General features: G+C 47.8%; 1 protein-coding gene across 4 annotated transcripts in view; it reads right to left on the bottom strand.

The window, feature by feature from the left end:
• Positions 1 to 24,025, bottom strand: part of CACNA1F (calcium voltage-gated channel subunit alpha1 F) — a 57,882-nt gene that overhangs the window by 23,444 nt on the left and 10,413 nt on the right. For 2 of the 4 annotated variants that reach the window (XM_083482410.1, XM_083482411.1), the window contains exons 7-25: positions 22,589 to 22,755; positions 20,319 to 20,396; positions 19,300 to 19,390; positions 16,943 to 16,969; positions 16,681 to 16,841; positions 14,973 to 15,198; positions 14,318 to 14,525; positions 12,122 to 12,242; positions 11,384 to 11,477; positions 11,055 to 11,112; positions 7,788 to 7,842; positions 6,439 to 6,583; positions 4,831 to 4,960; positions 4,591 to 4,650; positions 3,351 to 3,457; positions 2,853 to 2,940; positions 2,358 to 2,465; positions 1,372 to 1,424; positions 272 to 418 (exon numbers count right to left, since the gene is read on the bottom strand). In XM_083482410.1, the coding sequence (XP_083338536.1) occupies positions 272 to 418; positions 1,372 to 1,424; positions 2,358 to 2,465; positions 2,853 to 2,940; positions 3,351 to 3,457; positions 4,591 to 4,650; positions 4,831 to 4,960; positions 6,439 to 6,583; positions 7,788 to 7,842; positions 11,055 to 11,112; positions 11,384 to 11,477; positions 12,122 to 12,242; positions 14,318 to 14,525; positions 14,973 to 15,198; positions 16,681 to 16,841; positions 16,943 to 16,969; positions 19,300 to 19,390; positions 20,319 to 20,396; positions 22,589 to 22,755 (2,124 nt within the window). The remainder of the gene's footprint in view (positions 1 to 271; positions 419 to 1,371; positions 1,425 to 2,357; positions 2,466 to 2,852; positions 2,941 to 3,350; positions 3,458 to 4,590; positions 4,651 to 4,830; positions 4,961 to 6,438; positions 6,584 to 7,787; positions 7,843 to 11,054; positions 11,113 to 11,383; positions 11,478 to 12,121; positions 12,243 to 14,317; positions 14,526 to 14,972; positions 15,199 to 16,680; positions 16,842 to 16,942; positions 16,970 to 19,299; positions 19,391 to 20,318; positions 20,397 to 22,588; positions 22,756 to 24,025) is intronic. The other 2 variants (XM_083482413.1, XM_083482412.1) reach the window with 2 other exon arrangements.

Genomic DNA, 24,025 nt, shown 5'->3' with positions numbered 1-24,025 from the left:
GAAGAGGCGTGGAAAGATGGGTGGATTTCCTTTCCAGTCTTCAATAAGTCACACAAGCTTCTTTCTTATGGCAGAAGACAACGGGTAGAAAGCTAACAACACGATAACTTGCGTGTGGCAAAAGAGCTGTGTCACGCTTTATCATGTTCACATTTTTGTTTTACATAGTGACATGCAAGAGAATTATGGGAATGGTGAGAATCATCACAAACACAATCATATACACACGTGTGTGCACACCCCATGCACAATCCCCAGCAGAGTAACTCACGCTGGCCAGCCTTCAAAAGTAGAGACAGTGAAAAGGGCCATCATGCCCGACAAAACGTTGTCAAAGTTGAAGTCACTGTTGAGCCAGGCACGCTCCCGCACCATTGGGTGAGCCACATCTCCATCCTTGTAGACAATGAATGTGCCCCTGTGTGCAGAGGAGGAGGAGGAAGAGGAAGAGGAAGAAGGAGCAGAAGGAGCCATCAGTATGGGCTGCAGCTGGGAGTCATTGAACTTAGACAGGCAGACCAGATCCCAGAGTGTAACCCTGACACAATTTCCAGCTGCAAAAACCACAGTTCCCTTTACTGCAAAGCTACCCAGTCACCTTCCTTTCTACCTCTCAGAGCCCTCTCTGCTACCTTAGGGCCAAACTAGATGCTAATAGTCTCACACCTTTCTCTTTTCTTCCTCTCTTTATTTTTAAACTGAAAAGCAGATACAAAGAGGCAGCTGGTCTGAGTGGAAGAATAGCAGGGATTGTTTAACCTTTTACCTTTTCCCCATTTATTTTTTCAAAATTATCTCTCCCCCCCGGGGGGGGGGGAAGAAGAAGCAGCTTGGGGAGGGGAAGCAGAAAGACAACAGGAAAGGGTCAAGGAGCACCTTCTCCCTGTTACTCTTTGGGTCACAATCACAGACTCAGAGGTTAGTTTTCAGCAAAAGAAACAGGAGAGGGGACGGAAGAAAGGTGGGAGGTTATTACTGTATCTCCCATGTGACGTCTTGTTTGGGCCTCACAGACACCCACAAACAACCCTTAATTCACAGGCCATTACACGATACTAGACCATCTAGCTTTCATCTCAGATCAGCCAGACATGGGAATCCATTACATTGCTGCAACATTTTGCCATACTAATGTATGGCAGTGGAGATCTGTCCAGGAGTGAGGAAAAAAGAAAAAGACAAGAAGAAAGCAGGGCCAGAGAACTGCAGGCAGCAATGTTAACAACAGGCCCCAGTTTGATCTGTGGGGTGGCTAGACATCTTGGTTGGTGTTCTTGGTATTAGGCTAAAATGCTAATGCCACCTGGAGAACTTGGTTGGGGAAGGTAACTGGACGCTCTGCTCTTCTTGCAGGCCAGAGCTGAGACTTACTTGCATTCATACGGAGTGTGCTTGGCCTCATCTGTGCAGCTGTAGAACTTGCCCTGGAGACAGAAGTGGCAGGAGATTGGAGATTGGGCACTGATGGGGAAGGAAGGTATCCATCCTGGGGAAATTCTTATCTTTCTACCCTGTGTGCTGCCCCCCAGGGCCCTGGGCATGGAGGAAACAGTAAACTAGCCTCACACAGGGTGGGGCAGTCAGGGCTTACCTTTACCCTGCCCTGTAATAAGAGACCCACTTCTATCAACTTTTCATCTTAGGGTAGAGCAAGATGTTATGCTCAGCCCAGGTCAGTGTCAGGTTGTCATCCATCTCCCTGTAAAACTGCCTCAACCTCATCATATCATGTACTTCCCCACCCAAGTCATTGGGATCGTGCTGGCCCAGTGGAGGTGGGAGGTGGGGAAGGGCCTGCCTAAGCTTAACAGAGAAAGGTTCACAACAGTCTTATGTCGGGCATTATGTCTAGTTGCTCTTTTCACATTGCTTTTCCTTTACAAGATCTCCATACTTCTCTGTCTTTCTCTCGGTCTCTCTTTCCCTCTCTTGCTCACTGCCCACCTTCATCAAATATGGCAGTGTGTGCTCAGGTAAGCTACCAATCAACTAGCTGAAAAACAAGAGCAATACTTTGCAATGCAGATGATTTACCATATATCATTATATGATTATTATTACTATGTTTACCCATGTAACTTCTATGTCTGTGCCTTTGCACATGTATTTTCTTTCTTTCTCTTTGAGCTGATTTTCCCCCCTTGTGATGACCTACAGCTGAAACAAATAAGCCGCCCGACTAGTGTCTATAATGAGGTACAGGATTGGTTGCTAAGGTGATGGTATTTGGAAGTGTTTTGGGTGCAAGCCCCAAAGAAACACGCCCACACTCAACATGTCCTTGATCCAAGCACATATACACATCTTACACACACTCATTTAATCCAAACCACCCCAAATAAATTAGCACTCCTTACCTTGAAGAGCTGAACACCGATGCAAGCAAACATGAACTGCAGCAGGGTGGTGACTATCATGATGTTCCCAATGGTACGGATGGCCACAAACACACACTGAACCACGTGCTGTCAGACAGGGAGGTACAAGGGATGTGAGGTGGCCAGGAGGGAACTTTCCAGTTCTCAACAGGGTGACCCTGTGGGTGTCAGGGCTGGTGCAAGACATTTTGGCACCTGCGGTGAACCACAAAATGGTGTCCTGCTCCCCACCAGGGAAGAAGCAGGGAGTGAAGATTGACATCGGGAAGAAGGGGAATAAAGGTCTACCTTGGGATCCACTGCCCCTGTGGATCCTGCTACCTTGAGGCAGTTGCCTCGCCCTGCCTCATGGATGGGCCAACCCTGAGTGGGATGGGGAACACAGGCACCACATCTTCATAGCCCCCATGCTGTGGGACCTCCTTCCAGATCCACATTGTAGAGCCACCACCTGCCCTTGAAGACGTCCCTCACCTTCAGCCCCTTGGCCCGGTTGATGGCTCGGAGAGGGCGCAGCACCCTCAGCACTCGCAAGATCTTCACCACAGAGATGGCACTGGAGCTGAGGTGGAAAGAGGAAGGGAGGTGTGGGAGAGTTTGGGGTTGAAAAACCAAACTGCTTACACCTTCTTTTCATTTCCTATAAAATAGCTCCTAAGAACTTAATAAGAAGAGCCCTGCTGGATCAGGCCAAGAGCCCAACGTAGTCCACCATCCTGTTCTCACAGTGCCTAACCAGATGCCTCCAAGAAGCCTGGAAGCAGGACCTGAGCACAAGAGCCTCTCCCTGCTTGTGAATCCCAGCAAGTGGTATTTCAGAGGCTGGAAGCGGAAGACGGCCATCCCAGTTGGTGGTGCATCACTACGCAACATTGCCCTTTCATCCCGGACCAGGCCAGCACAATCCTTTTCTTCTTCTTCTTTTGGGGGCCTACTCCCAAAGAATCTTGACCATTCCCCGCTCAGACTTACTGGATGCCAAAGGAGATGAGTGAGACACTGACAACCAGCAGATCAAGGAGATTGAACCAGTTCCGGCAGAAGGAGCCTTTGTGCAGGAAGGCGCCGTAAGCGGTCATCTAAGGACAGAGACATGCTAAGCACCCCGGCTCCACCCAACTCCTCTTTCTCAGAACTGTGGCTGGAACCCAGAAGCTTGGCGATTAGGTCCCCAGGTGCCCTGCGCCAACCAAGTGACCCTGCCTTCCCCCCACCCAGGCTCAGTCCTTTCATATTCAAGATCAGATGTGCTACCTTAAGAGGCAGATTGGGGAGGGGGCTGATGTCACACCTGGGTGTGATGTCACACACATGCACCAAGCATCCTGAGTGCCAGCTTCTCCTTCTCCTTCTGTTTCTACTTCTGCTGCTGCTGTGCCTGCCAGGAAAAGAGGCCCTGGCTCTGCCGACATTGTGCAGCCTACAATGAGCGCTGAGCACCCCAAGTCCCACACATATGTTGGGAGGACCCAGGGCCTCTTTCCTGGCAGCCAGAGAAGAAGGTGGCCCTGGAAACTGGGCCCTTGGGTCCCTCGAGCTCAGCACTGTGTCTGCACTGACTGGCAGCAGTTTCAGGGTTTCAGGAAGGAGGCATTCCCAGGCTTACCTGGAGATGCTGAGCACTGAACCTGTGTGAAGGGAAGATGCTCTTCCACGGAGATGCATCTTCAGGATCTCTTTAACAGCTAAGGCATAACTCAGCTGAGTCACACGAACCTGAGTTACGTGACTCATGCTTAACAATGTCGATCAAGACCAGTCTTCTTTGCAAGAACCGCAGCAACCAGCAGGCATGAGGCGGTCTGCAGTCTACCAAAGATTTTGGTCTCCTTATGCCCACCACTGTTCTGCACAGTCCATAGCTGTGTTGGAGCTAAATTCATGGTGGGTGGTAAGAGTCAAAGGCCTCTAGACAGGAGCTGAGAAGGACCCTTCCCTCCTTGTTACTAGGAGCCACATTTTCTCTCCCACCCCCCTACTCCCCAATGACTTGGAGCTCATTCTGCAGTTGCTGACCCCCTTCTCCACCCCAACCCCAACCCTGATTGCCAGCCATGGGGCTATGAGGGCACTAGCAGAAGCAGCTAAGTTCTGGTTGTTCGGTGCCACCCTGCAGACGTGGCCCACATGCAGGTGTGGACAACCCTGGAGACGTGGCCACTGGGGCATCCACTGAGGGCTGGCTACTCTCCCCTTCCTCATCTTCTGGTACCTTGAGTAGTATCTCAACAGTGAAGATAGAAGTGAAGGCATAATCAAAGTATCCCAGAATCTGTGTAATGAGAGGGGGGAACAGGAGAGGGGTGGGGAAGAAAGAGAATGGAAAAATGAGGAAATAAGAGCGGAGTGAGAGAGAGAGAGAGAAAGGATGGAGCGGAGGGTGAGACACTCTTCTGCCTCTGCCCTCTCTCTTCCATTCTACCCAACCACCTTTCCATATGGCATGGCTTACATTATTGCGGAAGGAGTGTGCTCGGATAGGGTCCTCTGCTGCCAGGGAGATGCTGCTGAGGATGATGAAGACAAGGATGAGATTGGTGAAAATGTGGTGATGGATCAATTTGTGGCACCCAACACGAAGCCTGGCGAGAGAAAGAAAGGCGGCCACCATAGTGAGCCAGCTCTTACTGTCAGGAAGTTCTTCCTAATGTTTAGGTGGAATCTTCTTTCTTGTAGTTTGGATCCATTGCTCCGTGTCCGCTTCTCTGGTGCAGAAGAAAACAACCTTTCTCCCTCCTCTATGTGACATTCTTTTATATATTTGAACATGGCTATCATATCACCCCTTAACCTCCTCTTCTCCAGGCTAAACATGCCCAGCTCCCTTAGCCATTCCTCATAAGGCATCGTTTCCAGGCCTTTGACCATTTTGGTTGCCCTCCTCTGGACACGTTCCAGTTTGTCAGTGTCCTTCTTGAACTGTGGTGCCCAGAACTGGACACAGTACTCCAGGTGAGGTCTGACCAGTGCAGAATACAGTGGCACTATTACTTCCCTTGATAGTGCGATCCTGGCAGATGTGGGCAAGATTAGAGGGAAGAGCCTGGGTGGTGCCTTGGAAGTGGGCTGGACTGACATGGGGAGAAAAGCCAACAGCAAAATCTCTGAAGCCAAACAAAGATTGACCTTGGGATTTGCCTACTCCCTTGACCTTGGGTTGAGATACCTGGGAAGAAGGCAAAAACTCCATCACCGGTGTGAACCCTGGCAGTTCTGGGTCTGCCCAAGCATAGCCAGACAGTGCCTCCAGTTGTCCCCTGCTGCTCTCAACCAATGGGTCCCCAAAGTGGGACCACAATGAAACCAGGATCTCTGGCAATTTTTTTACCATATTCTTACACTGGTTAGTCATGCCCTCTGCCCCAGGAATCCAGGCAGCACTAGAAATCCCTTGCCAAACCTAGTTTCAAGGATTCTTTGGGGTGGAAGACACAACAGTTAAATGGATATATAAATTGGTAGCATAGATATGCTTCTACATGTAGGTTATTAGGTCACTCACACCAGGGACTCTGGCCACAGGGACCCTGCCACCTTGCACCACCAGGGTTGTTTGCAGATTGAGGAACCTGCTGGCCTGGTATTTGGCATGCTGCAGTGCCACCCAGATAATGTCCAAAGAGGAGTACTGCAGTTCATCAGGCCAGGCAATCTGTGGGGGCAACAGGAGCCAGGCTGGCCTTACAGAACTGGTGCTTCAAACGTGGTTTTTCAGTGTGAAAAAGCTACTGCTAGAACAGTCATGCAGACTACATTGCATCAAGTCCTTCTGATGGCTGTTCACTGTTCTGTACCTTCATGTTGGCCTGCCATAACTATGGACCTGTATGTGACCTTTGTTTGATGTTCTGGGTCTTGACCTAAAGCAGGCTGCACCTTCGCCTTTCCAAGTGACTGCTTGCAGGTCTGACACCTGCACAGCCCTGGCACCAGAAGAGGAAATTCCTGGACCTTACCCTACAACTCTTGCAGAATTATGACCAAACTGAGGTCACATTCCACTGAAAGAGAAAGCCAGCCCCACCTTCTTCCTCCTTGGTTCATGCCTTTCTGTACTCACGGATTTGTCTTGCTAAGGCAGAAGAAGGAACTTCCATCAGGAATTGGTAACACCTTCTCTGCGGGGGTTTCCTCCAGTTTGTCTAGGTGAGACTCTGCCAAGCTCTGCTGATCTCCTTCTGCCTCTTCTTCCTCTTCCTCCTCACCTGAAAACAAGGCTTGGTGTAGGATTAAGCAAGGACTGAGGAACCTTTGGCCCTCATCTGAAGCTGAACTACAACTCCCATGAGCCTTGACAAGCATGGTCAATAGCCTGGGGCGATGGGAATTGTAGTTCAACAACATCTAGAAGGTCAAAGGTTCTCCACATTTGGTTTTAAGGATTCCTCGGGAGCCATATTCATTACAGCAGTGTGTGTGCGTGTGTATTAATGAGAGAAAGAGAAAGAGAAAGAGAGAGAGAGAGAATAATGTCTAACTATTATGAACTGATCTGATAATTATATAGTACAGTCAAACCTTGGTTCCCAAATGCCTCTGTTTTGGAACGTTTTGGCTCCTGAACGCCGAAAACCCGGAAGTGACTGCTCCAGTTTTTGAATAGTTTTTGGAAGCCGAACGTGCTACGTGGCTTCTGTTTTGAATTTCCCTATTGTACTGAGGCTTCCGCCTTCAGTTTTCGGTTGTCAAACCTTTTGGAAGCCAAGCGGTCTCCTCTGCACACGTTCCAGCTTGTCAATATCCTTCTTAAATTGTGATGCCCAGAACTAGGCACAGGGCTCTAGGTGTGCTCTGACCAGGGCAGAATAGAGCAGTACTATTAAGTCCCTTGAACATTATACTTCTGTTGATGCAACCTAGAATAGCGTTAGCTTTTTTGCTGTTGCATCACACTCTTGACTCATGTTCGGCTTGCGGTCCTCTAAGACCCCTAGATCTTTTTCACATGCCCTACTGGCATGCCCAGTGCTCCTTATCTTATATTTTTGCAGCTGGTTCTTCCTGCCTAAGTGAAGGACCTTACCTTTGTCCCTATTGAAATCCATTGTGTTAGTTTAGGCCCAGTTCTCCAAGCTTAGAGTCTGAACTCATGTTGCCATTGATCCTCTTCAGGGTTCACTGCAATACAGTAGCTGCCTTTCATACTTAAGGCTTAAATACCCCAGAGGAGCTCAAAGGCAATTTATGTTGATGCCTGATAGTTGTTTATGTGGAAGAGAAAAGCTGGGAGGAGGAGAGGCAGAATAAGCAGCCTGGTCAATTGTAAGTTTTACATTCAATTACAAACCAGGCTGCAGTCAAGAGCTCATGTGTGGTCTCATGTGTGAAAACATAAATAGCCTTTTTGTTTCAGTAAGGTAACAATCCTCGTGATTCTCATAGTACCATACACAACGTTTCTTTCCTCACCTGCTTCTTCACTGCCTTCCTCTACTTCCTCCTCCTCTTCCTCCCCACATTCCACCTGAGGAGAAAGCAGACGGGGCATCACCAATGCACGTTTGAGTGGGATGGAGGGCAGAGCAGGAGAGACTGGACTTAATACAACAGTTTCTGTAGTATTTGCTGGCTATGTCTACAGATAGAGTGAGGAGACAGGAGTGTCCAATTCAGCCTTTATGACCTTCAGGACTAAGGCAGGAAACTTCACCACCCTGGACTTGGGCAGACTGTCCCCACCCTAGAGGTGGGGGGTGGGCACTTCCTCAGGAGGGTTCAAGCGCGAGGCTGCCTTAGACGTGCGTGTGTTTGGGTGTGTAATGGGGGGGGGTGAGATCTGAATGCAAGAGAGAGATCCTTCTCAAAGGTTTCCAGGCTGTCACCCATTGCACAAGTGACTGTTGTGCTTGCACGAGGGCCTGTGCAGAGAAGGGCATGACAAGCACTTCTGCCTTGTACATGCGCGTGCATGCAGCATGCAGCTCAATTCAGGATGCATTTTTTCCTGCCAGGGGCACTTCCAGATCTCCTTTTTATTGGGGATCCATGACAATCTGTGTTCATGATGGTTTCCGAGCAGTTGTACTCAATCCTACTTTTAATCCTGTCTGTGCCTGGAGAAGCTTTGGGGCAGACGCACTGCTTCATTTCTAGCCAGCTTCAGTAGCTTCCTGCTGAAATCCTGTAATTTTTCGTACCATAAATGCTCTAGGATTTATTTTGTCCCACTTTTGTTGTGCTATGGGGTAAGAGTGCCTCTCTAAACAGCAATAATACAGTAACACTGGGAAAACATGCCAGAATAACAAGTAAAGCGGAAGGATGTGGTTCAGTATAAATCCACCACTATTGCACTATTATTGTACCAATGATATGCCTGCGAAGAAAGAAAAAGGCCCTGGTCTTCTACAACCTGCAGAGTCTGTTTTATCACCAAGCAATAAAGATGAGGAATCAGCCACAAAAAATATGGCAGGAAAGACACACCTTCTTCATATGCCTACTTCATCCATGTCTAAAGCAGGCTGCGGGGGGGGGGGGGGGGGCAATCTAAGCAACACCAATTCTTATATTAAAATAGATGTGTGGATGAAAGGAGGTGAATTCTCTTCTTTACCACTCCATTCCTACCAGAGCTTTTCTCCTCAGCCCATCACACTTTTACCATCAGAACAGTGCTGAGAGAACAGTGTGCTGAGCCTAACTCACCTTCACGGTCCTTTTGTTGTAAAAATTAGACCTCCCAGTTCCTGTTTTTGATTCAAACAGAACAGATGTGTGAGCTGCAAACATGGCTGCACTGCCTCATTTACTTCAGCCCTTTAAGGAGGAGCAGGGCAAGTTACCTCCATGCAACCTGTTGAGCCACTACAGCTCTCCACCATGTGAATAAAAGCTAGCAAGCCAGTTCACACATGCACACCTGGGTGAGGCCTGTACTTACTAGAAATAGGCAGAAGAGGGCACTCTCTCAGAGGCTGAAGCAGACATGATGCAAAGGCCATAATTAAATCTCCAGGCCTTTCTTTGTCCCCCACCCCCTTAAAAGCAGCCACAGCAATGGCTCCAGTTACCGTATTTTTCGCCCTATAGGACACACTTTTTCCCCTCCAAAAATGAAGGGGAAATGTGTGTGCGTCCTATGGGGCGAATGCAGGCTTCAGGAGAGCCCCACTGCCAGCCCCAGAAGCTCGGGGGACGGCGGGGAGGCGGAACGCCGCCATCCCACTGTCCCCTGACCTGGTTTGGAGGCTGGCGGCGGGGACAAGAGCGCTTCTCCCTGCCGCCAGCCCCGCAAGCTCGGGGGACAGCGGGGAGGCACAGCGCGCCCAGGCTTAGCTTCATGCAGCTCTCCGCAAGCCGTGGGAGCCTGGCGCTGGGCTCCCACGCTTGCGGAGAGCTGCATGTTCTGGGGGCTGCGGTCGGCGGAAGCTCGGGCTTCCCCTGCCCCAGCCCCGCGCCTGGGGGGGGGGAAAATAATTTTTTCCCTTTATTTCCCCCCCCCCCCAAAAAAATTAGGTGCATCCTATGGGCCGGTGCGTCGTATAGGGCGAAAAATACGGTATCATAAGAGATGATGTGGTGGGTGTTTACCATTCCCCTGTGCCATTTTTGGATCTGACCCCACTCCACTGAAGCTGTCATGAGCCCCAGGGGTGGGGGTGGGGGGATGGAGCTTTAGGTACCTGGATGAAGCCTGTATTTGGGTGGAGGATAAAGGTAAAGGTAAAGGGACCCCTGACCATTAGGTCCAGTCGTGGGGTTGCGGCGCTCATCTCGCTTTATTGGCCGAGGGAGCCGGCGTACAGCTTCCGGGTCATATGGCCAGCATGACTAAGCCGCTTCTGGCGAACCAGAGCAGCGCACGGAAATGCCGTTTACCTTACCGCTGGAGCGATACCTATTTATCTACTTGCACTTTGACGTGCTTTCGAACTGCTAGGTTGGCAGGAGCAGGGACCGAGCAACGGGAGCTCACACCATCGCGGGGATTCGAACCCGCGTCCCTCTGGGTGGAGGATAAGGGGTCATAATAGCTGTGTGTGTGGTGGGGGATGGGGAGTGGGGGGTTGCATGAAGGGGTGCTCAGTCTTGCAAGTCTTTGCCTGAAGTCTGAAGTGGCACAGCCCAGAAACAGGCTGTGTTTCTTTAAAGTGCAATCCTTACATCTGGTCCATGCTGCTAGACAGGGTTAGGTTGAAGTGCCAATGACCTTCTGCAGGTGGCGACTTTTGGTACTCAGTAGGGTAGGAAGCTTCCACCAGTGGCAGATTGTGGAAATGCTCCAAATGGGTCTTAGCAGGCTACCAGTGGCACAGCAAAATCTGAACCAAAACCCCTTCTGCCCTGGCCAGCACCATGCAGAATCCATTCTGGCTTGTCCTGGACAGGGGAGGAGGTGCTGAGTGCTTTCTCTTTTAGCTTTGGCCATGCCACTCACCAGCAGCCGCCAGCCGGGTTTCAAGTGCAGTGGTTGATCTGCTGTTCCCTGGGCAGAATTCGGATCATTCTGTTAGTGAACTAGGCCATAAAGACACATAGAAATCAGCTGGCTAAGGCTGATGGAAGTTGTAGACCAAAACCTCAGGAGGACATCGGGTTGGCAAAAGCTGCCTTAGACAGAAAGTTATACATCTATTACTCATGTGGAATTGCTGCCTACTGATCTGTGGGAGGACGACTTGCATCTCTAGAAGCAACAAGGTCAGAAATGAAGGTCAGGGTTTCAGTTCTCACCTTCACATTTTTCTCTTCTTCTTTCTCATTGCTCTGCTCCCCCTCTGCTGGTGCCTCTCTGAATTGTGGCAGGGAAGAGGGGGAAGAGGAGAGTTATAGAAAAGGGTAGAAAGGAAAATCTAGACTCTGCCTCAGGGGAAGGAGGACCCAAGGGGGAGGCGGGCTTCTTTAAACGTGCCCTTTCTTTCAGAACAAAATCATCAGAAGGAAGCCTTACAATGAGCAATTTAAAAACAATACAAATAAAAACAAAGCTAGAAACTGAGCAACATTTGGTCAGTTCACTCTCTTCTCCAACCTCCCCCCCCCCCTTAGATTACAGTTCTCACTTTTCCTTGTGTTCCCCCTCCTTGGAGGTATTGATGTTGTCGCCATCTGCCAGATTGTCCACAGCAATGGCCAAGAAGACATTGAGCAGAATATCTGGGGTTGAAAGTTCAGGAAAATGTAACCTGATGCAATGGGGTAATAACCACCCCGAGCCAACACACCCTCAGGATGAGGGCTGTGCCCCCGTTAAAGACATGTGAACAGATTAATCATACGAGTTTTATTTGTTCATTCTAGCAATCAAATCTATATAAACTGTAAAAGCAATAGTTCTGAAAGAAGTTGTATACTATTATTTGCTGTTAGATTATGCACTAGTGTATCCTAGTCAGCATCCTCTTAGGAGAGGCATTTCATCCTGTGCGTGAGGGAAGTGAGAATGTCTCTTTCTAGATGATGCTCCTCATCTGCAGTTTCATAAGCATTTAAAAAGAATATATGCGGCCCAATCAAACCATGTATCCCAGCATTCACAGATGCAAATGCCCTTACTCCTGCTACCTGCCCTGTACCCAATCCCTATTTAACCACTGCAGTAGAAACCACTATTCCATCCTAATGTAACCATGGGAAGGTCAGCTTGATTTCTAACTTCAGGGTCTGGAAAGGTGAGGACCTGAATTACATTTGGGGGCCCGACTCAGCAATTTCTCATCAGCAATATAGCAGCCTAGCATCAATCCTCTTGGACTTAAGGTCCATTAATCTTCACCGCCAACTGAACAATCAAAGGATACAGTTGCCGCAAATGAAGAGGATGATGAAATAGACACAGACCAGCATACCTGGGAAATAGGGGCCGCCATAGGCCATGATCCCATCATACATCACTGCATTCCAGTCCTCCCCTGTCAGGATCTGTGGCATGAGCAAAGGGAACAGCAAATATAATTAAGATTGTTCCACAATTAAATGTTGTTTTTTAACTACTTATTTAAAGTACTTATATGCTGCCCGCCAATACATTTATCCCAATACATTTATTACAATGCAATTTAAAACAAATCAATAATAAAATAAATTAGAGGTAATAAATAATGTAATTAGCACAACACTCAACTCTACAGCAGTGTTCTTTGTGGTATTCCAGGGATGGGGAACTTGTGACACTCCAGATGAATGCAAGATAAATACTCATTGTCATATAATCATCCCGTAAACAAATCAGAATGTGCGCTTAATAAAGACCAGACCCAAGACTTGCTCATACTTTCTCATCTTGCTGCTTTCCCCTGGGGAAAACCCACTCTTAGTGCTCAGTTGGAGCAAACAGCAATTTAAGTTTCCCCCAGACTGAGATTTGCTCTGAGTTAAAGAGTGAGTTTTCCCTCAGAAAGGAAGCAGGGCGAGGAGAAAACTACTCGGTCAGACTCATGTTTTCTAGGCATGGGATAAACAGAAGTGTGGAAGAACCCTTCGTCTAACCACCAAGTAAATTTTGTGCAAGCAAATTAGGATGACTGTGAACAAACGAGTAATCGCTTATGTTAAATTCTTGGAAATATTTAGGGACTATGAGATAGTTCAGATTGTGAGCTTAAAATATAACATAATAAAATATTCAGAAGCAGTATGAACATGAGCCGATCTTTGTATATATCAGCTTCCTACCATCTGAATCTCTCTTGCTTATAGCCCCTAAACAGCTAGCAGCACCTTACTCTAAAGGAGCTGATAAGAACTTGGATCTTAGAATATGGTATCCTATTTTCAACTACTGAAATCTCAATACCTAGCCTCTGTAATACGGTAAGAAATGTTTCAGAACTATTGTTGCTTATCCTAGTGGGTATGCTTTATATTTTTATATCCATGTGTTATTAGAAGCATTTGTTTAGTAATAAAAATAGAAGATGAAATCAAATATTCTCTTGTACCTGGTTACTGTATACAAAACCAAAATTGAACCTGACCCAGTTTTAGGTATGCACTTTGTTAAAGTGCTTTTATCAGCTCCAGGTGGTAAATTGGCAGCCTAGGGCTTTCAAAAGACTGTGATTATAAACTGAGAACACAAAGTCTAAATTCATGACACCATACATGTCTTTCTTTCCCTATCAACACTTAAAACCCCCAGAAAGCTAGGACCAGTCACAGTTTTGTGTTGCTTCTCCCACAGAATGTATAATTAATATTATTATAATTGTGGTGATGAGGTGGGGTAAACCAAGGCCTGTGTTTTTAGAATTTTAGGGTCAGCTAAATTAGAAGTGATTATGGCGTAGAGATCTGAGGGCAAGAATTGAAAGCTTAATGTAGATTGAAAGGGCCTCTTTATTTTTGCTGTGAAACCACTACACCCCAACTGTTTTACTTCTGGTGGGACATATTTCCCATTTTGGAGTCCCAACCAAGAAAGAAGAGAACTGAGGTGCAGAGGTTAATAGGGTTAAAAGCTCAGGTTGGCGCAGGGAGCCTGCCCACCTGCTCCTTCCTTATATGGAATTGGCCACAGAGCCGACCGTTGTGAGCATACTAGTTTTGCCTCTCGTTCTGTAATGGATACCCATTAAAACTGTAACATGTGATTCTATGGAACTTTAAGCTCTTTTTTCTTCTGTGCACCAGGGTCAGCAACCCTCCAATTATTGAAGGGATCACACTGCTTCCTTGTACTGTTCTTTAAGTCTGTTTCAAGGACACAACTGAGTGGCTCCTAAGATCACCCATGAGCCATGGGAAGCTGCGTTGACAGCTGTTGCCATTCCCTCCCTCTTGAACGTTTTTTTTTTAAATAATAGCAATAATAATAATAATAATAATAATAATAATAATAATAATAATGGGGTGGGGAAGTTGACAGGATTGGGATCCAAGTGGGAAATAAGGGGCTTCAACCATTTGTCCCTTACATAGCCCAGTCCCCAGCAAGAACCAAAACCTGTCGAAGGCTGGTCCCAGCCACCCCACTTGTACCCCATGCGTGCTTTTACCTGGAAGACTGTGAGCAAGGCCTGGGGGAACGTGTCAAAAGTACTGCGCTTGGTCTGGGTCTCATCAAAGTTGAACTTGCCCCCAAAAAGCTGCATGCCCAGCAATGAGAAGATGATAATGAAGAGGAAAAGCAAGAGCAGCAAGGACGCGATGGACTTCATGGAGTTCAGCAAGGAGGCCACGAGGTTGCTCAGCGAGGCCCAGTGCCTGGAAAGCAAACCAGGGATGGATAAATGGGTCGAGGGACTTGGGGCACTTCAGCTCACAGGTAAGAACCAGCACTACTAGAATAGGGATGGGGAAACTGGCCTCGCTGGCCTCCAACTCTCACCAGGCCCTGCTAGTACGGCCAATAGTCAAGGGACAATGGGAGCTGTACTCCAAGAACATCTGCAGGGCAACAGGCTCCCCTCCCCTGATGAAGAGGAAGCAGATGTAAATTGATCTTAGCTTCTGAGGGAAGAGGCTAATATAAGTGCAATAAGTACATACTGACCACCTGCCTAGGGTCCTATAGTAATATATCTTCAAGCCATAAGCAAATCAACCTGAATTTTCTAGCAGGCAACCACCTTGAATTAAGCTAACCCCGATTGCATGCCCCAGCCCTAAGCAATGCCACCCAATCACCCATGACTACGACCACCACCTGACCTGGTGACTTTGAAGATCCGTAAGAGGCGGACACAGCGAAGCACAGAGATTCCAAGAGGTTGCATGATCTCAAACTCTACCAAGACAGTCTCCAGGATTCCACCACATACCACAAAACAATCAAAGCGGTTGAAGAAGCTGACAAAATAGGCCTGTAGTCCCAGGCTGTACATCTTCAACAGCATCTCCATGGTGAACAGCGATAACAGTACTTTGTTAGCATAAGCTGTGGCAAGAAAGAGTAGAGGGTCAACAACAGGTATATGGGACAGCCTTATGCTTCTAGTCCTCAATGTTAATTAAGTACCACACAGTACACTGGGTGTCAAACAGACTGGAGGACAGATGCTTCTTCACAGTTTCCATCTGCAAAATGGGAATTATATGATGAAGACTCAAAATATTTTGAGCTGGATGAAAATGGCAGAGCAGAGAGGAGTAAATGGAGACTCCTCAGCTCTCCATTTGACCATCTTCTGCACCTCCCTGTTGATCCTTCTCTACAGAGTAACTCACATATACAAGGCACTTTGGAATGGGTGGGGATGAGATCAGCTGCCCAAGTATTTTTCAGCAAGCCTACAAGTTCGAAACAGGGATGGTCAACTGGTAACCCGCAAACTAGACTGACCAAGCAGCTGTAGGATTTATATCATGCATTTCCAAACAATTCATGCATATCAGCTCAAGTATGGGCAATTTCAATATTCTCAGGGACCATCTCATTTGTTCTCCAGACATCAGTCCATCCAGAGGTAGAAAATCCACACAGATGTGTAAGTGGTCATGCTCCATATCAAAGCTGGTGTCAGTTAGGATTTCCAGTTATGAAGCACATGTGCTCAGGGCAGGCAATGCATTGCATACAAACATATGCAGTTACATATTACATACTCGGCACACATAAATCTAAAGAGAGGAATGTAAAATATCTGAATATCTGTGTTTCTTATGGCTTGGACATGTTTTTCTTTTACTTGCAAATAGAACTGTGGGCAAAGTTTTCGCTATGTCTTGGTAAAGGTTTGTTAGGGCAGGAAAGAGCCAGATAAAGTTGCCTTACAATAGGGATGGAGAAACGGTGCCCTTTGAGGCATCAGTGGGTTCCCTTTACCCCCCCCCCCCAGCCAGCACATGCTGCCCAGTGTCAGGTCACGGATGGTGGAAGTTAAAAGTCCAGCAACACCTTGAGGATCATGGTTCAGCCACTCCTGATACAGAACAGGAACAGTAGATGGCAGTCAAGAATTTCTAAACCAGCGTGTGGTTTTGTTTAAGAGAAGTGGAACAACCAAATTTTGTTTCCCCCCAAAAATCAATAGTTGGGGAAGGAAGGCAACAACCCCCACCCCCCACCTCAGCCAATTGTATATTAAAAATTAATTCAAAGCCATGTTCCTGCTTCTCAGTCCTGACCACAATCACTAAGCTACCCTCGTAGGCCACATCCATACCATCCATTCCCCACTTTAAACAGGGATGTTGCTCCAAAGAATCCTGGGAACTGTAGTTTGTTAAGAGTGTGGGGAGTTGTTAGGTGACCCCTGTTCCCTCACAGAGCTACAATTTCCAGAGTGGTTTAACAGTCAATCCCCCTTTAAATGCATAGTGCAGAGGGGCCTTAGAGGCTCTCCCTGCTCTGCGCTAACCCCTGGACAAGACTCCCTTGCTGGCGCTAGTATACCTTCCCTGTGTCTTGCAACCCTACCTTGGATTTGCGTGAGCCAATCAGGCTGATTGTAATGCTCAGAGGCAATTGTGAGAGTGTTGAGAAAGACAAGGAGCAGGACCATCCAGTAGAAAGAGACGGATTTGACAGCCAGGCGACATTTCTTCCGGAAGAGACGGTTGATGCGTCGCACTCGGCGGCTGCAGCAGAGGGGGGATAGGGGGGGGACAGATATCACTGATGAGAGCCAGAGAGCAGGAGAGCCCTGGGCAGAGGGGAAGGCAGCTTTCATCCTACTCACCCAAATTTGGTCTTGGAGAGCTTGCCTCTGTGGAAGACAGGAGAAATTCAACAAGAGAATGAAACACAACTCTCTCTCAGCTGCAGTTGAAAGCTGAGAAATTACAAATTGATCAAGGATATAGGGGCAGCAGTTCTTAGAGGAGGCTCACAGACACTGTCAGCATTTCACATTTCACAGATATCCCAAACCCAAATTAGGGTTGCCAGGTGGCACCCCCCAACATTTTATTTATTGATTTATTTTGCTAACCTTTATGCTACACCTTTAACTGCAACCTGACAGGCAGAAATGAAGCAGATGGAAAATGTCTCCCATCACTGCATCTTCATGCCAAGAAAAGATTGCAGGCAAGAACACTAAAAAATAGCCTATCTCTTTCTGTTTCTACTATCAGAAAGTAAATATAGGACCGTAGCTAGAAGAATCACCTTCTAAAGTTATCTCAGCTTTACCACAGTTGCTCAGTTTTATGATCTGGGCTGGAATCTGACCTTCTTGTAACCACTGGGTTAAGCCACGGTGCACAGAGGTTAAAGCAACAATCAAGAGTTGGGACAGCCCAACAATGTGTCTCCCCTTCTGCCCATCTCTATTCTGCCCTACCCTAGCAATTATTTTCTCATGTTCAGCTGCAAGATGAGGCAGTTGCCCAAGAAAGCATATTTTGAGTGCTATTAAGAGAGAAAGAGTGGGACAGCAGGTGGTAACTAGACCTGCCAATGGAAGCCACTGCAAGGGCTTCTGCTTTTCTTCCCCTCGCCTCCCCCCATTCCTCCCTCCTCCTCGCCAAATTGGCTCCAGCAGAGATCAGGATAACCCCCAGAACAGTGTACAGGGGGACGAGAGGGCAGATTATTCCACCAGGCAAGCAGGAATGCTTGCACTGACAGAGTAATCTGCTTAGCATTATTCTGAATTCCTCCCAGCAAGAAGCAACATATGGGACCCAATCCACTTGGACTTTCTCGTGTGCAAATCCTACTAAAATGAATATAAGCTGCTGAAGAGCACTGATAAATTGTGCCATATTAAATCACAGGGGTAAAGGAACTGCGTCATGTTTAACTTAAGGGCCTAAAAATGCCTTAGACTGGTTCCAGCCACTGCTACATTCTTGGCAAGACACACTCGCCCTTCAGTCTGATTTGGGCAAAGCACTCTTGCCTGAAAGGAGAGAACACACTGTGGTAAACAGGAGGAAGTGGTTAGCGATGTAGGTTAGGTTCAAACTATGAAGCACTTTCTAGGCTTATTTTAAACCTAGAATCAAAGCTATCTGGATGGTAAAGTTGCAGCCTCTCTACATTTGCCCATAGTCTTGTTTTCAGGACACTGAGCTAATCCGCTCAGCTGCCTAGCTGCCACTGCTGCTGCAGGTGCTCAGCTGCCTACCTCTACCACTCCTCCATCTCTTCTATTTTACACGGAGTATGTGATGTCACTGTGGTACTCAGCCTCCTTCATTCAGCATGGAAACAGAGGAGGAGGCAGGGTGGTGCAGCAGCACACAATCATTGGCAGAGAGGAGAACTGTCAGAGCATCTCAGCAGCAGTGCCCACCTGCCTTCTTGCTTGTCAGCCCACCCACTTTACATCATGCAAGACCACCTGCCCAGGTGACTGAGCCCAGACTAGACCTGGAAGAAGAGGGCAGCAGCAACAGGAGTGCCTTCCATAAGCTTCAGCTGGTGGTGGCCCAGCTGTGCCTCTAACTTCTGTTGTCTACACTCTGGTAACCTCTGGGTTGGATTACTGCAATACATTCTATGTGGGGCTGCCTCTGAGGATGGTTCAGAAACTTCTGCTGGTGCAGAATTCAGCAGCCAGGTTGCTCATTGGGGCAAGACAATATGAGCATATAATGCCAATCCTGGCCTGACTGCAGGGGCTGAGAGTTTCTGGGGTCATTTCAAAGTGCTGTTTTTTACCCACAAAGCCTTTAAAGAGCTCAGGACCACAATGCCTCAAGGACCATCTCTCCCCATATGAAGTGACCCAGACCCTGCAACCATTGCCAGAGGCCTCCACAGAAAATCCAGAGGTGGCAACATGAGAGCAGACCTTTTCTGCAGTGGCTCCCCATGGTGGAATGCTCTCCCCAGGAGGCTCGCCTGGTGTCATCATTATTTAGGCGCCAGGCAAAAACGTTCCTCTTCTCCTAGGCCTTGGCATTTTAAATTGGGGGTGTTTTTGTTTGTTAATACATTATGTAATTTTGTGGGTGCGTGTTTTTTTTTTTTTTTTGTAATCTCCCCCGTGAGTCAACCCCAACCCAAAGAAACTGAAAATGTAACATTACTGTACTAATCCATTCTGCCCCCCCTCCCTTTGACTAAGGAAACTCACAAACTCACAAACACACATCGCAGCAATTGTTCTGGTGATGCTCTTCCTCCCCAACATTCTCCGTATTCACTGAGGTGGTTTCACTGGCAGGGAGACTGGCTGGGGAGAGAGAAAAGCAAGTGGGATTTTCAAAAACAGCACAAACCACATTAAAGTCAGTGTTGTGGCATTAAAACCACAACACTGACTTCCCTTCAGCATCATGAATGTGACACTGGTCACATTCATCATAAGAGTAGGTTGAAAGTTTGAAAAGTTAAAATTTTGGCTGAATTAATGAAATAAAACAAAATGCCTTTTGTTTCCTTTGCTACCACCTCTGTTGCAGTGACAGTGGTGCTGAAATTCCCAGTTGCCATTGGCTGGGGCCACCATTTTGCTTTCCCCATAATGCCCTTGTGAGTGATGCATGTCATCATGTGACATTATTCCAGGGGAATTATAGGGGGGCGGGAATGGCATCTGCCAACAGCTGTCCACTGGGAGCAGCATAATGCAGACCAGAGGGAGGAGGGAGTCCGTCTCTGAGACAGAAAATTCACTGCACTCCAAAACATTACACAACATGAGCTCAGCCCAACACAAGAAATTCGCTTTTGTTGTTGTTCCCAAATGTACTTCTAAGGCTGAATACAAAAACGGTTTTTTAAAAAGTAAGAAGTAGTTTGAAAAACCCTTCTCTTCCAATGGTGTACACATACTGCCACCTCTTATTAAACAAGTTTTGCAGGTGTTCGAAACAATTCAAAAAACTGCTTATCAAGAGGCAAAAATCAGGAAATGTGTAACCATATTAAGCATTGTCAAACTGCATTCAACTTTGGAAGACAAAAACCTGTCTCCAGTTTAAGCATGAAGATGGATGTAACATAAAAAGAAAATATGAATGAAATCAAAGTAGGCTGTGGATGAAGCATAGGTGGGGGATTGGACAGAAATACATGATACGTTTTGAATATATATTTTTCTGCTTAGCTCTTAAAGAGAATGAAACATGGCTACTTATGGAAGAAAATGAGGAAATTACTGTGGGTGTCGGTGGAGTGACTGCTGTAACGGAACCATTTCTTCTTCTTCTTCTCCGTCAGGTCTGCCACAGTCACGCCTTCCATAAGCAAGGCAGGGATGAATGACATGATGGAGGGATGAATAGGAAAGGAAATAATTTAGGGAAAGGGGTAAATGAATGAAGAATAACAAACTAATGTGAGTTACATAACAAAGACAATGGAGAAAAGTGGACAAGTTTCTCTCGCTCTCTTCAGATTCCTTTTTCTTATGCCAAAGTTGCCAAGATTCAAGAAAGAAGCAAGGCCTCCTCCACCCCCGATTTGCACTTCCTAGTACTGAAAGCTACAGGGGCAGACTTGCGCTTTCTGGGGATGTACATCCAGGGGCGAACGAAGGCATAGCGACACCCGGGGCGGGGCTAAGCGGGTGCATGTGTGGCGTCGCTATGTATGACACATGCACCGTATGTAGCGACGCCGCACATGCGCTGTACATAGCAGTTTGCCAGTGGCGCCGCTCCAGCGCTGTATGGATGGTGCCAGGATCCTCTGCTCGCGGCTGCAGCCACAAACGGAGGATCCTCCATATGTGGCTGTGGCTGCGTGATGGCTGCTTGCACTGCGACGGCAGCGCAAGTCCACGCAGGGTGCCTTCTTGCCACGCCCCCCCCCAGACAGGGCACCTGGGTTGCACCGCCCCCCCCCCCGCGCCCCCATTGCGACCCCACTGTGTGCACCCCACTAAGCTCCATCCAAACAAGTGGGTGTGACACAGCTATGAACCTTTATGAAGGTACAATCCAGTACCATATTTTTCATCATATTTCAATGGAAATGTTAAAACTGATCAAAAACATTATTTTAAAGTAGTGTTGAACAAATTCTTAGAAGTTTACTAAAAAGTGTTTTAGTGCTAACTAACAGATCAGCAGAGAAAAACGGGCACTAAAATGGTGCTAATTGAAAAGGCAACATGTCGTTTTTAATTCTAAAAAAGGAAATTTTCGCTAGAGCACTTTCCCCTCATTTATCTATTTATATAGCTGTGTCTAAAATAGACATAAGGAAACAACAAAGGAGGGGGGTGGAGGCAGTGGGAAGCAGGGGGAACACTTGCGATTATTTTCATTACACGTACCTGTGCTATTTTTCTAGAAAAAATGGTGCTAGTAATCACCATGTTTTCCTTGTTTTCTTATAATGGCTATGGTACCCACCTGAGAGGTGCCGGAACTAAGTTCCTGTGAGTTCTGGCTTAAAAAAGCCCTGATATATACTTTGCCTTAATTACAATAGGTCCATGCTTTAAAGCTCTGTGTCTGAGCTCTCTCTCTCTCTCTTGCTCCAGAGCTTTCCCTGTGAAAACCCACTCTTTACTGCTGAATTGGAGTAAACGGCAATCTGCTGAAACCTGCATTGCTTTTTGTCATGCTTCAGCTTTAAAGAGCAGGTTTTCACAAGGAAACCTGTGCCTGGAAAGAGCAGGGTTAAAGGTAAGTGTGGATAAGCCCCAGTTGGAGCACACTGGGACTCCTCAAGTTGCCTCCATTTCTGAGAGGGTAGTCAGAGAGGCAGAAGGGTGAAAGGACCAAGATTCTCCAAATTTGTCCTCAGCTGACTGGGGAGGGAATACAGATGAGCTGAATAGGAGACTCATAAATATCTGTCTACTCACAATGCTGACCTTAGTTGCTCTTACCACTTGCCCAGCGACCCCAAAGTAACTAATGAGGTCCCAATGAACTAATTAACTCAGCGCCAGGGGTTTTACCCTTGGAACTCTCTTCCATTTTCCCTTGCTGCAAATTATAGCCATGGGGAAGGGTACGCACAAGTAAAAGCATGCTACTAATTGGCCAATTCTGGGCATTGCTGAAGGAAAGAGCACAACCCCTGTATCCCTTCCCTCAGCAAAAGGCAGAGGGAGAAAAATAAAGAGACAGAGGGATTGGCCTGGCCTGCCCTTCTGTTCTGTTCCTGCCATCCAGTCGTGTCCCCGACTGCCAGATCCACCTGCTTCCCCAGTAGGTACACGGCATCCGACTCCCCTCCCTCCTCTCCACAAGAAGGATCCCGTCCCCAGCTGCCAGTTTGCTCAGGTTCTCACTAATCTTGCATCGCTGCTGCTTGGATTGATTCCTCTCTAATCCCCTCACCCAGAGCTGCCACAAGGCCCAGATGGTAGCATCCAGGCCACTGACTAAACTGTCCCCTCCTTCAGCAGGGCACTGTTCTCTGGCAAAGCAGGGCTAGGAAGCTGGCAGCGGGTGGCAGGCGGAGCCCTTACGAGTGTGCTTCTCGTCTGCCTCGTCCCCTTCCTCGTCAGGCTCTATGTCTTCGGCCTGCGTGATCCAATCCAAATAGCCCTTCAGGTCTTCCTCCATCTGCTGCTTCTCCCGTAACTTTTGGAAGTCACCCCGGGCCTTTGCCTTCTCTCGCTCCTTGGAAAATTCTCTGTGGGGAGAAATGGGTCAAATTAGCTGCACAGGCCAGCTTAGCCATCTGCTGAAAGACACCTACTGGTGCAAAGCCCGCCTGCCAGTAGCACAGCCTTTGATTCAGCTGGTTGTCATGTGTTTGGCACAGCCGGAAAGCTCTCTGGGTGCTTAAGGGACACACAGGGCTGAATCAAAACATCAGAAAGTCAGAGCAGGGAATGAGAAATTAAGTACAAGCTCCCACCTACCTCCACAAACATATAATACATACACTCCAATGTCAGGGTCATCCATGCGCCAGCTACCGACAGATCTGGCCACCTCAGCTAGGCCACAGATGTCACAGGCAGACAGCGAACAGAAAATACACCACAGATGGTCAACCTGTGACATGGGGTTATGACAGTTCATGGCACTTCTGAACCACTCCTGAAATCTGTAGCACTCCTGGCTATGGCATACGAGAGTCAGGCCTGACATGCTAGTTCTGCACTGCTCTGCTCTACAGATCCTTAGATTAGAGGCAAAACCATAACAAGGCACAGGGTGACAAAAGAGCAGCCCTGCTAGATCAGACCAAAGGCCCACCTAGGGCAGCATTTTGTTCTCACAGAGGCCAGCCAGATGCTTATGGAGATTCCACAGCAGGGCATGAGCACAACAGCACTTTCCCACTCATGGATCCCAAACCTGTGAGGTAGATTAGGCTGAGAGACAGTGAGTGGCCCAAGGTCACCAAGTGAGCTTCATGGCCGAGTGGGGACTAGACCGTTGCTCTTCCAGGTCTTAGTCCAACACTCCAACCACCATACCACTCGGGGTCTCTATTATAACGTCTAATGTTTTGGGCATGGCTTGTGTCACACTCAAGGCTGCCCCAAGACATTTGGGAATCTGCAGTGAACCACAAAATAGTGCCTCCACTCTGGTCAGGAAAGAAGGGGTGAGTTAAGATCTACATCTAGAACAATGGGGGGAAAAGATCTACCGTATATCAGGAACAAGAGGTGGAAGAGACCAGCAGCACCTCCTGTTTGCAAAGAGGCTGCAGTAGAGGCGGGGGGGGGGGCTTGCCAAGGAGATCTTGCTCTCCAAGAAGTGTGCCGCAGCCGTTGCTGCCACTGCAGCAGTGGCAACAGTGGGCAATGCTTTCCCTGGAGGGCGGGTCTGCTGCCCCTGTGGATCCTGCCGCCTGAGGTTGTCGCCTCACCTTGCCTCATGGCTGGGCTGGCCCTGTGCACACCTGCTAAAAAAAATCAGTCACCACTACTATTATACACTACAGT

Source organism: Podarcis liolepis, assembly GCF_965112155.1.
Source record: "Podarcis liolepis genome assembly, chromosome: 17".
NCBI lineage: Eukaryota > Metazoa > Chordata > Lepidosauria > Squamata > Lacertidae > Podarcis > Podarcis liolepis.
The sequence above is the reverse complement of the archived record's forward strand: the minus strand, read 5'-3'. Positions and strand labels throughout refer to the sequence as shown.